This window comes from Orcinus orca, chromosome 8, assembly GCF_937001465.1.
Source record: "Orcinus orca chromosome 8, mOrcOrc1.1, whole genome shotgun sequence".
Taxonomy (NCBI): Eukaryota; Metazoa; Chordata; class Mammalia; order Artiodactyla; family Delphinidae; genus Orcinus; species Orcinus orca.
Window position 1 is genome coordinate 62,666,665 of NC_064566.1, and position 14,299 is coordinate 62,680,963.

The window sequence follows — 14,299 nt, forward strand, 5'->3', positions numbered from 1 at the left end:
TGCTTACCCCTGCTTCTTTTAAATATTAGAAAACCCAATCTTTTTCTTACTATGGTAGCTTTACAACAAAAAGGCTGTTTCCTCTTCCTGAAATGCTCTTCTCTTGGCTAGCCCCTGTTCATTCCCCCCATCTGAGCTAGGATGTCATGTAAAAATATTTCTCCATTATTCACTTGAAAGCCCTTTAGGCAGCAGCAATCAAATCTTACCTTTGTTTCTCCAGAAAGGCCCAGCATGAGTAGATGTTCAATAAATATATGTTGAGTTGATTCACACAAACACCAGTGGGAGGAAAAAAATTTGAGGTCACAGATATTTAAATTGCTAAGTTAAACATGACTCATTAGCAAGATATATTTTTCTCTTCAGTTATGTGGAAATCGGAAATGCCTCTCTCCCTTCCTACCCATCATCTCTTCCTATGTGTTTAGTTCTGTTTAGATGTTTATTATCTTTCTTTCTCTGTTTGCATTCATTGCTCCACTACATCATTAGATATTTCATAGTTCAGTGTGTCCACATCCTTACTTCCCGACACATACTTTCACTCCTGCTATTCCCCTACAGCCGCTCTAGCAAAAGTTGTTAATGACCAGTTAGCCAGGTTCAATGGACTCTTTGTAGTCCTTTCTTTACTCCTTACTCCTTCAGCAGTCACTCCTGTCATCTTGAAACTCTTTTTCCTTTGGGTTCCAGGATATCACTCTTAAATTTCCTTCTACTTCTCTGATCATTTCTTCTTGGTTTTCATTGTTTTTTTCCTAGAACCACCCTTTAATTAGGGTATTTATCAAGGTTCTGATCTCCATCCTTCTCTTTCACTCTAAACTCTCTCTGGATCATCTTATTTGACATCATGGCTTCAAATGCCATCTTCATGGTGATACTTCTCATATGTATATGTGACAGAATTCATAATCCTATTGAAAGGGTTCCCGACCCAGTTCCAACTTGTATGTGTGGAGGCTTCCTCTCACCAGCAAGAGAATCTCAGACACAAACAGGGTGTCTGAGAGTTCAGCTCAACTCTGACACTACCTACCGGGAGACAGAATCAGATTCCACAGGTAAAGGGCTCAGTCCCACAAGACCACTCTCCACTTCAGACGCCAGCTGCAAGCCCAGGTTGTTATTTGTGCTTCTGACTGACCGGCTATAAATCAGAGGCTCGCACAACCCCTTCCTCAGGTTCAATTAATTTGCTAGAATGGCTCCCAGAACTCAGGAAAACCCATTTACTCACTAGATTACTGATTTATCATAAAAAGGATATTAAAGGATATGAATCAAAATCAACAGCCAGATGAAGAGATACATAGAGCAAAGTCCTGAACAAAGGAGCTTCTGTCCTTATGAAGCTTGGGGCCTAACACAGTGTCACATGGAAGCTCTCTCAAAAAGGACGCTCCTTGTTCCGGTTTTAATGGAGGCTTCATTACATAATCATGATTGACTAAATCATTGGCCAATAGCGGCTGATTCAACCTCAAGTCCCTCTCCCTTCCCCGGAAATCAAGGGGAGGGAATGAAAGTTCCAACCCTCTAATAATTTGGTTGGTTCTCCTGGCAACCAGGCCCCTTCCCTCTCTCCCCACCTGTGGGATTCAAAAGTCACTTTCATTAACATAAACCCAATTGTGATGGCAGAAATTCCAAGGGTTTTGGGCACTGTGGACCAGGAACTATGGGTGAAAACCAAATATAGCTAAGAAATATGTTTTAGTCATCTGAATGACCAAATAAATATATTTTTATAGATTACAATATCACAACTATACACTAAAAAAAATGTAAAAACTGGTGAAATCCAAATAAAGTCTCTAGTTCAGTTAATAACATTGTACCAATGTCAATTTCCTGGTTTTGATACTGTACTATCATTAGATAAGATGTTATCATTGGGAAAAGCTGGGTGAATAGTAGATGGGAACTGTGTGTCCTATTTTGGCAACTTCTATTCTTGTTCTTGTGAGTCTTAAAAAGTTAAAAAAAAAAGACCATGAGATGGCCTTATAACAAAACAAAATTAATCCTTTCTTTGTAGCTTAATTACTAAATTTCCTTTCTTCTATTTTATAATGTGATAATTATTCTTACCTCAAATAATAAATGTACTTCACTTCGTAAGATAAATGTTTTTTAGCATATTGGTGGATATATTTAAATAAATTTTATTTTGGTATGTAGCTCAAAATAATTTTTCAGACATAGCGAATTTTATAACATTGTCAGACACATTTCCTTTCTATCTGAAATTCATACAGGATTTGGGAAGCTTAATATAGATGTTATTAAATTTATATATATGCCCTATACATGCATATGGCCTTTTAGATTCCCAGGAATATGTCAGAGCTTTCAAAGCGCTCTACATCTCATCTGCAGCTTTCTTTTAAAGTTTTTTGGTCACCTTGTTGTTTACCTCAACTTTTATTACCGCCTCAGGGAGCTGTAATGTTCAACAATTGTTGATTATTTTTGACAAACATCTGCCTCTGATTGTTTTTGACCAACATCAATCTGGGAAAAGGCTGGTCACACATTGGGTAAGCTCTGACTCAGGTCAAATAAAGACAAGGTTTCCCAGTGGGATTTTTCCAGGGAATTACCAGGTAGGTCAAATAATGACTGTTATTTGGGAATTGAGCTTTGGAAGAGTTCTGTTCCCCTCACTTCTCTCCATGACCCTCAACCCCAGGCTGCTAAGTTGCTGGTTTTTACTGTAACCTTGGGCTTTTGGTTTTTAGAGCACGTTAAAATGCCACAAAGCTCACTTGTCCTTACCAAGATTCAACCATTTTTCTTGAATAAACTCTCCCTGGAAGTTACTGCAAAGACTTTAATTTCAAGAGTTCTGAAAAGTTGATTTTGACAATTTTTGCCAACTTTTTCTCATTGCTTTTATGAAGGAGAGGATTTTCAGAAGTCTTATTCCACCATTCCTGCTTACATCATGCCCAATAAGATTTTACACAGAAGGAAAGAGATTCAGTTTTCAGATATATTATGAACCCTTCGGTACTAAAAATTCTTCAGAGACAGAATTATGATACTTTAGAATATTACAAACAAAAGATCAGAGAAGTTAAACGACCAAATTTTGAATATCATATCTTTTTAACCTTTTTTTTTTTTTTTTTTTTTTGCGGTACGCGGGCCTCTCACTGTTGTGGCCTCTCCCGTTGCGGAGCACAGGCTCTGGACGCGCAGGCTCAGCGGCCATGGCTCACAGGCCCAGCCGCCCCGCGGCACGTGGGATCCTCCCGGACCGGGGCACAAGCCCATGTCCCCTGCATCGGTAGGCGGACTCTCAACCACTGCGCCACCAGGGAAGCCCATATCTTTTTAATCTTTATTTCCATTTTTTTGAAATCACTCAAAGCCTGTCCAGTCCCAGTCTTTTTTTTTTTTTTTTTTGGCCTGTATTTCTCAATACTGAGCATCATCATAAAGTTAATTGTCTGTTGCTTTCTTTCAGCTTATCAAAGTTTTAAATTAAAATTCTAATGCACTGAAATGGCAATAATGTCACGCAGCCTGTGGAATAACTTAAAGAGCACTAAGGTTACATAATCCTGTCTAGGGAGTTTATTAAACTAGAAATCAAATTTTTCAGCCCTCAACTTTAAAGTTTGTTGGATTAAGTGTTAAAGAATTGAGTTTTAGTAGGCCGTAGCACTATCAATAAATCACAGATATTTGGATTACCCAAACTGTGGGTTGCGGGCCAGCAGGCTTGGCATCACCTGGAGCTTATCAGAAGTGCAGAATTGCAGGCTTCATACCAAACTTACTGAACCAGAATCTGCATTTTAAAAAGGTCCCCAAGTGTTGGGTATACACATTGAAGTCTGCAAAGCACTGGCCCAGAGAATAAATTTTGGGAAAGAAAATACTCTTACAGTAGAGTATCCATGTAGGTTAAGAGGATAAAAGATGTGAATATCAGAAATAAAATATAATGTTGAAAAAGCTATAGTAAAGAGAATGTTAAATTATAGGAAAAATAATTTTTAAAAGAAGTATTAGAATATTTTAAGTTTGTGCATTTTATTAGGTTTAAGAAATTGAAGGAGAGGCACCAGGAAAGTGAGAATTAAAACTTAAAGGGAGGCTAAGAAAATTACAAGGAAAAGGTATTAAGTTCACACACAGTAAAATATCTCTACATATACATAATAAGCTAGGAAGGGCAAGAATAAACTCTAAGTTGATTAAGTAAGAAACTTGGAAACATAGGTGGGATATTCACAAAAGGAACACAGTCCATACTTCAGGTGTGGAGTATTGAAATAGTAACCATCACCCCAGAACAAGAGAATTAGGGTCATTTGTGAGAAAAACAAAGAATAATGTAAATTCCACAAGAGCAGTACTTTTGTCTGTTTTGTTCACTGATATATTCCTAGTGTCTAGAAGACTACCTGGCATATGGTAGATGCCCCATAAATATTGACTAAATGAACGATGTTTCCTAGAAAAGCAAGGTGTTTGTGGGAGTTGAAGAAACTGACCTCTGAAATCTAATTTTAATGTTCACCAATCCTATGATAGGGTGATAGACTAGCAGATTAATAACGCAGGTTTTAATATGTAACTTTCTCTTCAGTGATTACTGTATTGATGGGTTTAATTTTGAGTCTTCCATATTCCATATGTTCTTTAGACATGTTATTGAATAACTTATTTCATTAAATATCTGTCATTTTGCAAACCTCAATGTGTAACTCTATTTGAGGGAAATCAATGGAAGTACTTCAGCAGATGTAATTAACAACTGTTGATATTCATGACAGAATAAACGCTTAAAGGATGAACAGATTTGGCACATAAGGAACCTACTAAAGGAACTGAGTGAGGAGAAGTCAAAGGGATTAGCAGTTGTAACAAGAGAGGAAGTTGAAGAAGCAATGAAGGAAAAATGGAAGTTTGAAAGAGACCAGGAACAAAACTTGAAAGGTGATTTAGAAACTTAGAAAATTATCATAAAGCTGTATCGAGTTATTTCTTGAATGTATTAATGCTTTTGTCTCCTAATATGTTCAAAAGGCTGTGAACACATTTCAAATGACATCATCACCACAACCACAAACACATATAAGTAAGTGGACGAGAGAGGGAAGTAAAGTGGGTGGAGATACTGAAGCCAAGCGAGGAGGAGGAGTAAGGGCAGTGATTAAAAACAAAGACAGGGCTTCCCTGGTGGCGCAGTGGTTGAGAGTCCACCTACCAATTCAGGGGACACGGGTTCGTGCCCCAGTCCGGGAAGATCCCACATGCCACGGCTGGGCCTGTGAGCCATGGCCACTGAGCCTGCGTGTCCGGAGCCTGTGCACTACAACGGGAGAGGCCACGGCAGTGAGAGGCCCGCGTACCGCCAAAAAAAAAAAAAATCCTATCCCTTCATCATAAACTTGCTGTTCAGATTTCTAAAACTTTTGCCAGAACCTCTACAAATACCATCTCAGCTAGGAAGCTGGAAAACAAGGGAGAGACTTGAGTGCTCTCAGGAAGCAGTATTAGAATCTGAGAGGCGAAAAAATGGACTAGATTTTCTTGAGTTTCCCCAAGCATTTTAGAGAGCCTCCTTACCCAAGCGCTTGGCGCAGAGCAGGCATTCCCTTTGTAGATATTTGTTATTTTGAAAGAAATAGTTACCAACGCCAAAGGTCAATCAGCAAATTTCATTTTTGGGGGGGGGGGGTGTCTCTAAAACTTTCCCATAAGCCTCCTCCTGCCAAGTCCCTGTGTGAACAACAGTGATGTCATGAGGTGGTAGACGTATTTCCTGGTCGGGCTCCTGTCTAGGAGAGTTCTGCTTATGTTCGGAAGGAATGCTTTAAGAAGTCACACCCTTGAGATGGGTGTGAGACCAAAGCAGATACTTAGATGTGCTCCCTAAACTGCCTTCAAAGGGAATGGGCCCGGTTAGTTAAGGTGTGCCTGTCTGTGGTTTGGGCTGAGTGCTGGGGTATGTGTGTCATACAAGACTGGGGACATGCTGGGTGACTAAGAACAGGAGGGCTGGGCATGTGCAGCGGTCCAAGGAAGAAAGAAGCCCACAGATGCTGAGGAAGAGAAGGAAAGAGAGAACAGATGTGTCTACAAAGGATCCCTGAGGCAGTGACATGTTGTACCAGGTAGTCAGTCACTTTCAACTCAGTTTGGTCCGTGGAGCAGCAGCTGGAGCTTCACCTGGCGCTTGTGATAGTACAGAACCTCAGACCCCCATCCGGACCTGCTGAATCAGAATCTGCATTTGGACGGGATCCTAGGGGAGTCCTGCGCACAGTAAAGTTTGAGAAGTGCTGACAAAACTCCCTTCTTCCAATGTTTAGTTAGGACTCTTTCAGCTGCAAGGATAAAAATCCAATCCAAACTAGTCCAAGCATAAAGAAGATGTTAATTTTTTCTTGTAACCAGACAGAAAAGGCAGAGTGCTACTGACCTGGACCCAGAGCCTCACATGCTGTCAGATCTCAGCGTCTTTTTGTTAATTTCCGTGTCTTGCCCTCCTCTCTCCCCCTGTATCACCCTCCCTCTTTTTCCCACCTCCTCTCCCTCCACCCGCTGCTCCTCTTACACGTCTTCTCTCTCTGCCTTCCCCCTGAAAGTTGGCTCCTTTTTCTAAGAATGTTCTCCCCGTGAGGCTGGAATTCTGACCAGAGACACCTCTGAACTTACCTCCTTATAACCTCAAAGTGGAGACAAAAGAGACATGTTTTCCACCAGTGAAAATATTTCTAGGGGAGGACTCCGAGCATTTGCCCAGCTTGGGGCACCTGCTCAGCCCTGGACCAATCCCTAAAGCCAGGAGAAGGGGCGACTGTAATCGGTCTACTTATATGACAAGGGACAGGAGACATGTGTTACTAGAAGGGAAGAGAGAAAGGGGTTCTGAGAAAGTAGAGCAACAGTCACTACACCCCCCTCTCTTTCAAAAGCTTCAGTGACATCAATCAACCCTCCCCACAAAGACTGAACATGGTGCAGGGCTGAGACAGCAACAGTCTGCCCACATCGGAGGACAGCTGATCACTGGGGTGCAGTGTTCTTAATTGTTTAATGATAATAACAAGTACCATTTATTAAGGGAGTTTAAAATATATTATCTTATATTCTTAATATATTAAGTATATATTAAAATAGATATATTAAAAATATATTATCATGTCTTGGAAAAAGACATGTCTGGAGAACTCCTGGACCTTTGGACTGAAGAACACCTCTCTGGCCTGAATGGGATGCTTCAGTCATAAACATCGATTGAGCACCAACTAAATGCCAGACTCTGTGCCAAGTGCTGGGTGGACAGAGATGAATAAGACGTGGTCTTGCCCTCAGGGGCTCTCAAACAAGATGGTGCGTGGTAGTGCGTCAAATAGCCATTCAGTTCATCGGACCTGGCTTTTTGTAATGCTGCCTTTTCCAGAATATTCAGCAGCATGATACTCAGCCTAAAGACTGAGTAGAGTATCATGTGTAGGAAGTACACCAGGGCAAGCTGGAAGTCTATATGATTGAGAGGCTCCATATTTGTACACACGTAACTGGGGAACTTACCTTTCACTCTGAAGTCTCACTGTGTGGGCTTAGGGGAAGGCAGGTTATTATGACTATCATATGCTATCATTTCACACAAGGGAAGCTCAAACAATTGAAATTTAAATGATGGAATCAAACAACTTACCTACAAAAATGGTCGCCAAGTACTGTGGAAGGATGTTAAGTTGAAATCACTTTGCCCAGACACATAATGACCAGAAAAATGACAATTTACTAATAAAAAGTATATGCGACATAATATATTGTACAAAACAGGACACTTATCAAGCTATCACAGGCATAATTTAAGCTTGTGGGTCCCTAGGCATATAGGTTGATTGCATGTTACAGCTCTCAATCACAGCCCCCAACCACACAACTACTTTATAATTGGAAGTCTAATTTTACTTAGATTTTGAATCATGAGGGATAAACAATAGTTTGAATAGTTTAGATTTCCCTAAATTATAGATATAAAATAGTATTTAAGAGTTGATATTTTCACATCAGACCTTAACTTCACAAAAACAGATTGCAACATATAATGGTTGCAAGGACAATAGAAATGACAGAAAGTCTCGATTTTCTTTCAACAGATATGCGCATCCAAATAAATAATGCTGAGAAACTGTTTCTTGAGAAACTCAGTGAGAAGGAATATTGGGAGGAGTACAAGAATGTAGGGAGTGAACAACATGCTAAACTCATTACCTCCTTACAGAATGACATCAACAGAGTTAAAGAGAATGCTGAGAAAATGTCAGGTCAGTTGCAAGAAAGCTGGTTCAGATTCAATAAAAAAAATCTTCCAGGGGCAGACATTTGGTGGAAGAAAGAAACGGGTACCCCGAATCATCCGTTACTCTCAGCTGTCAGCACAAGCACTATGCGCCTAAGGATTAGGTGAAGGGAGGAAGTAAAGAAACTATCCCAGGACCACCTATGGAACTGAGAAGGGGAAGTAAAGGGATGGGAGTGTGTGCCTCTGTGTGTATAGAAACACTGCAACCGACTTTGAGAAAGAAGCTTCATTCAGTGGGTGGGTGTCTGCCTGCTCTCACACCTGGGTCTGGGCCAATTCCACCAAGGTGGGAGGGTCCTGGGAAGGGGTTATATTAGAGAAGGAGTTCACCTAAGGCAAGCTGAGGCAACCCACCCAGGCTGGACAACCAGAATCGTTATAGAAAAATGGCCAAGTAAATGCTAAGTTGCAGTCGGCGGGGGGGGGAAAAAAACTGGAGAACAAACATAAGACAGGAAGTGCAGAGGGTATGGAGCAGGGCGGCCTCGGGCATAATAAATCTTACCAGGATCAGAGCTGGGAACCATGAGGCCGGCCAGCTGTCTGTCACTGAGGCATAGTGGCTTAAAAGAACACCAGCACTCAGAGACAAGAAAGTCCTAGGGTAGAACAAACAGGAGAAATCTGGCCTGAAAGAACACTGTGGTTGGATGGCAGTTCTGAGCCCAGCTGGTAATGGTACCCTGTTTTGTGGAAGGAGCGTTCATTCGGGGTCGTTCCCACTATCCCCTCTGAGGCTCTGTACAGTCAGTCTGCTTCTAGACCAATGTTTATGTAAGTTTCTCAGCTCAGCGCCTCTGTACCACAGTGGTAGTGTAAATTTGGCCCCAAATCAGTTACAATTTTTCAAAAGCTTCTCCTCCCCAAAAGAAGAAAGTAAGAGTGACACCCTCCTACCCCTGTCAATCCCCCAGCCACTGAGATCCTTCCTCTAGATAAAAACACTATTACCAGTTCCTTATGTAACCTTTCAGAAAGAGTCCATGCATGTTTCAGTATGTACATATATGTCACAAGCAGCATGCCACAGATGCAATTTTTCACTTGCTCTTTCAGGTAACAATATGGACATCCTTATAGATGAGTACATATTAATACTTCCTCATCTCCCAATGGCTACTTTGTTTTGTTGTACCATAATTTTTTAAAGTCCCCTACTCAAAAGCATTTAGGTTGTTTCCCATCTTTTACTATTACAAATAATACTGCAGTGATTATCCTTACACAATCTCATTTTACTACGATGAATACCCTCATATGTATGTAATTTCAGTTATGTGCATCTCTAAAGGGAAATGGCTGGCCCAAACAGCCTATTCATTTTTACACTGATAGGCATGGCCCTGCGTAGAGGTTGTACCAAATGTACTCCGGCTGGTGGTGGTGAGGATGTCTGTTTTCCCACTTCTTCAACAACAGGGGTTGTGATCCACCTCTTTGTTCTTTGCCAGTCTTATAGGTAGAAAATGGTATCTCATTGTAGCTTTAATTTCCATTTCTCTTACTATAAGCAACAGTGAATATCTTTTTGTAAGTTCAAGAACCATATGAATTTCCTTTCTGTTCACATCTTTGCCCATTTTTCTATCGTGCTGTGGAGCTCTTTACATTTCAAGGAAATTAGCTTTTTAACTGTGATATAAGATGCAAATATTTTTCCCATTTGTCATTAGTCTTTTGTTTATGCAGTGTTTGTATGAGGAAATTTTATAGTTTTATAGTGCCTAACTTATCACTTTGATTTTATGATTTCTGATATTACAAATACATTCTCTAATATTTTTCTTCTAGAATTTTTATGGCTTCATTTTTATATTTAATCTCTGACTCTTTTGTGTGAGATAGGAAACCAACCGTATTTTTTGCCAGATGGCTTTCCAGTTGTCCCAACATCACCTATTAAATAAGCCATTTTTACCCTATGATCCAAAATGCTAACTTTATCATACTTTCATTTCCCATGTGTATTTGGATCTCTTTCTGTCTTTTCTATTCTGTTCCATGGATCTATGTATTTGCGCAACAATACCACACTTTAAAAATTGTTACTGTTCTAGTATGCTTAAAATTTTTAAAATAATTTTTCCAGCATTCATTTTATGGTTTTTAAGTAGGAAGAGTGATCTTCTCATATAAACTTAACCCGTTGTCCTGATTAGAAATTTGGATGATTTCTTTGAGCTGAAAATTTCATGCTATTGTATCCAACTTTGTGGTGGGGGTAATAACATTTATATGCTGCTGGTTGAGCCTTGGCGTATAGCCTGTTTTAAGTGTCATGGGATAATGGCTGTTATGGGCTTATCTTATTTGCCATTAGTTTTAGGCACTTCTCCTAACCATACAGCAGTAATTCTGCCTGGGGATGATTAAAGCACCTTGGGAGCCAGTAACTGGGCACAATGAATATGAGTAGAACTCCTAAATTAAATTTATCTGAAGTCTTACTACCACCATCTCTTCTTTTCCTCTCACCTCTCTCCTTCTTCCATGACTTTTCTAGAATTCTCCTCCCACACCCATGATCATGGAGTTTGTGTTAGCTAGACTGCTTTAATTGCAAGGAACAAGTACTTTAGTCGAAAGGGGCTTTATTGTAAGTGAAACATGATATTAAAATGAAACTTTTTTAGTCTCGGTTTAAACCTGGTTGTCTATATAATGGATACCACATTTCAAAGTAAAGTGAGATATCGCCAGGCAGACTGCCAATATGATGAGGCAGAAAACTGGTTTCACACCTTCAACCACTGAATTCCAGTCTATAAAAGAAGTTGAGGAAGCCATGAAAAGACTGTTGGAAATAAGGAGACAGGTTTTGGGAAGAGCTCTTGGTGTGCTGTAAGTTGTACACAGTCCCCCAAAGGGGCAGGCGAAGGGTAATTCCTCCTTCATCTCAAATCAAGTCGGAAGGTCTTTAAAGGAAATTCTTCAGATTCTTCAACATGTGTTCCCTGCAGTTTGGGGTGGGGGTGGGGGGACATTGAGATCTAGTTTATGACTCATCCCTGAAAAAAATCTATGGGCTAAGTGGCTGACCAGGAAACTGTTCTAACATCAGAGCAAAGAAGAGGTCGGCAGCTGCTGCCCTGGGCTGGGCCTGTGTCTTAGTCCACTCAGGCCTCTATAACGAAGTACCATAGACTGGGTGTCTTACAAATGACAGAAATTTATTTCTCACAGTTCTGGAGGCTGGGAAGTCAAGATCAAGTCACTGACAGATTCGGTGCCCAGTGAGAGCTTGCTTCCTGGTTCATCGATGCCTTCTATTTGCTGTAACCTCACGTAGCGAAAGGGCGAGGCAGCTCTCTGGGGTCTCTATCATAAGGGCACTAATTCCATGCATGAGGGTTCCACCCTCCTGACCTAACGACCACCCAAATACCAGTACATTGGGGATTAGGTTTCAACCTAAGAATCTGGGGCGGGCGGGGGTGGGGGGTCAGAGACTTTCAGCCTGTAGCAGCCTGCACTTCCAGAGTTTGTTGTGGCAAAGCGAGAAGGAGTGTTTTCTGTGGACCGGTTGTGAAAGAGAGCTGGTACGCAGTCCTGTTAAATCTTGCCTGAGGGCTGATGAGAGGGGCCATGGTGCCCCCAAAGAGAAACAGGAGCCTGTCTATGTGGGAGGGAGGAGGAAACTGAGACCCAGAGGCCAAAGGAAGAGTCATTAGCCAACCTCCAAGGGCAGTATTTCCCCTGTATCAAGAGCATGCAGGTAAAATATAACTAGCAATGGGGGAGGCGGTCCTCCAGAGAACCTACAAAAACCACCCCCACGAGAGGAGAATCAATCTTAAATGCTAACTAGACCCAGAAAATGGGACATCAGCTTGAGATAGTATCAGTCAAGTGAGTGCTTTCCTGTCCCTTTCCAGGCTCCCCTTCAGCCCTGAGGAAGAAGGCATAGAAGTTCAAGTCAGAGGAAATGGTAGTAGGTTTAAGCTAGGAAGGGAACAGCCATAACTTTAAATGAAGCTTAAAATTTCAATTATTATAAAGACTAGACATATTAATTTCTGATTGGAAGATATTTTGTTATCACAAAGGAACCAGAAAAGTCATAGGATTGCCATGTATCTTACTGAGAGAGAGCTTCTAGCCTCACAGTATGAATTTTAAAGGCAAGAGAGAAAAATAAGGTTTCTTGATGTCCCATGATCATGTTTGTTGGATGTAACACTTGTACTGAAGGATGGGAGGACTGAAGATGGAAACAGAAGGCCATCAGATCAGTGGTGGCTCTAGGGATGCTCCTCCCTACATTTGTCACTCATGGTCTGTGACTGTCCCTCTTGTGGCACCTCTGCTTTGCTCTTTGTGCCTGTCCCCATTCTCTTCTTGCTTCCCACAGACCAATTCTTGCAGTATTCTACAACCCAGATTCTGAAAAGAGCCAGTGTGATCACCTACCTAGTCAAAGGTGACCAAAGACCTTCGTCCATGCCTCCTCATGGGTCATCGGTTGGCCCCAGCACAAACCATTCTTAGGTCAGCTGTCCAACCTATCTTATTCAGTAGCCACCCTGAGCCCTAGGGGCATGGGGAGGAAGAACCTGGAGCTGCTTCCCTGAACTTCAGCTAGAAGGAGATGTCGGGATATAGGGTGTAGAAAACACAGTCACTGATAAAACCAGGACAAGGCTCTTTCTCTCAATAAAAGGAAAGGGAACCTTAGATTAGGCTCAGGAACAGAGAAAGTATGGGTTATTACAAATCATCAGATATTACAGTCACAGAGAGTTTTTACTTTTGTCCTTGACCAGGTGCATGGGACAGGGATCCTGAAAAGTTTCTTTGTACACTAACAGTGAGTTAAAACACTTGGGTTCATGTCCACCTCTTTGAATGCTAGTTTCCTCACCTGTAAAGTGAGAGTACCTCAGAGATCTCCAACAGAACTCACAGTCCCAGCACCTGCTTTTCTATACCTTATCTCATCCAACTCGTACAAGTTCCTTTGAGTTGGATACCATTGTGCCCAGTTTAAAGATGAGGAAACAGAGGCCTGGAGAAGTTAATTGCCTTAACTAAACTCACAGATTTAGTAAGCAGTGGAAATGGGATTTGAACACAGGTGTGTGTCAGACCCAAACCCTTATGCTTCAAATAAGTCCTCCCAGCTCTGTGATGCAGTGAGGTAGGGAGGGCTCTCTAACATGCACTCTGCCTGAAGAAACCGCTACATGGCCAGTGTTGCCACCTGCCCTTGCTTGGTTTTCTCCAGAGGGGGCTCAAAGGAAGTCACTGGCACAGTGAAGCTGGGTGACACCCGGAAGTGTGTGAAGAGTGAACAGACTCCTAAAAAGCCGTGGAGCAGAGCCAAAGCAGAGCCACACACAACAAGGAAAAGAGAACAATGCAAAGCAAGCTTCAGCCTCTGAGAAGTGTGGTCAGCTTCTGAGAAGTCACCATATTAGACCGGGCATCTGAGCAGCCAGGAGTCTAAAGGCACAAAGTCATAATCTCCCAAGCTCCCATTTGCAGTGTTCCAAACTTTTCTGGGAAGGAGACTTTTACATACTCCCAGTTTCTATGGCCGTATTCACAAATGTGTGGTTAATAGTTGCTACCTGAAGCATCCTCTGAATTTCAAAGGATAACAGGGAGATTTTCACATCCTCCCTTGTGCTAGCTACTCTGCTTTTGAGAAGAAAAACAGTCCATAGAGTTGTATATGGAATTTGGAACAGAGTTGGATGTTATTATCGCTTTTTCAGTATTAACATGAGGGAGAGCTACAACTTTACCCAGAGCATATTTGGTAATCTATTTTTTATGATTTATAGCAAATAATTAATATATAATGTTATCAAGCTCCAGTTTTTATGTTTTCTTTCAGATGCTAAGAATGTAAAATCCATTATAGCTCAACTCCTGATGCACTGCAACTTTCAGATTGATTGTTGTATTTTGTGTGGTAGAAATTTTAAATAAACATCTAGTATTAGTCTA

The 14,299-nt window shown here is 41.2% G+C and overlaps 1 protein-coding gene across 4 annotated transcripts in view; it reads left to right on the forward strand.

The window, feature by feature from the left end:
• CCDC83 (coiled-coil domain containing 83) overlaps window positions 1–14,299 on the forward strand; it is a 48,538-nt gene that overhangs the window by 10,667 nt on the left and 23,572 nt on the right. For all 4 annotated transcript variants that reach the window (XM_049713458.1, XM_033431881.2, XM_049713457.1 and 1 more), the window contains exons 5-6: window positions 4,797–4,959; window positions 8,142–8,309. In XM_049713458.1, coding sequence (XP_049569415.1) covers window positions 4,797–4,959; window positions 8,142–8,309 — 331 coding nt within the window. The remainder of the gene's footprint in view (window positions 1–4,796; window positions 4,960–8,141; window positions 8,310–14,299) is intronic.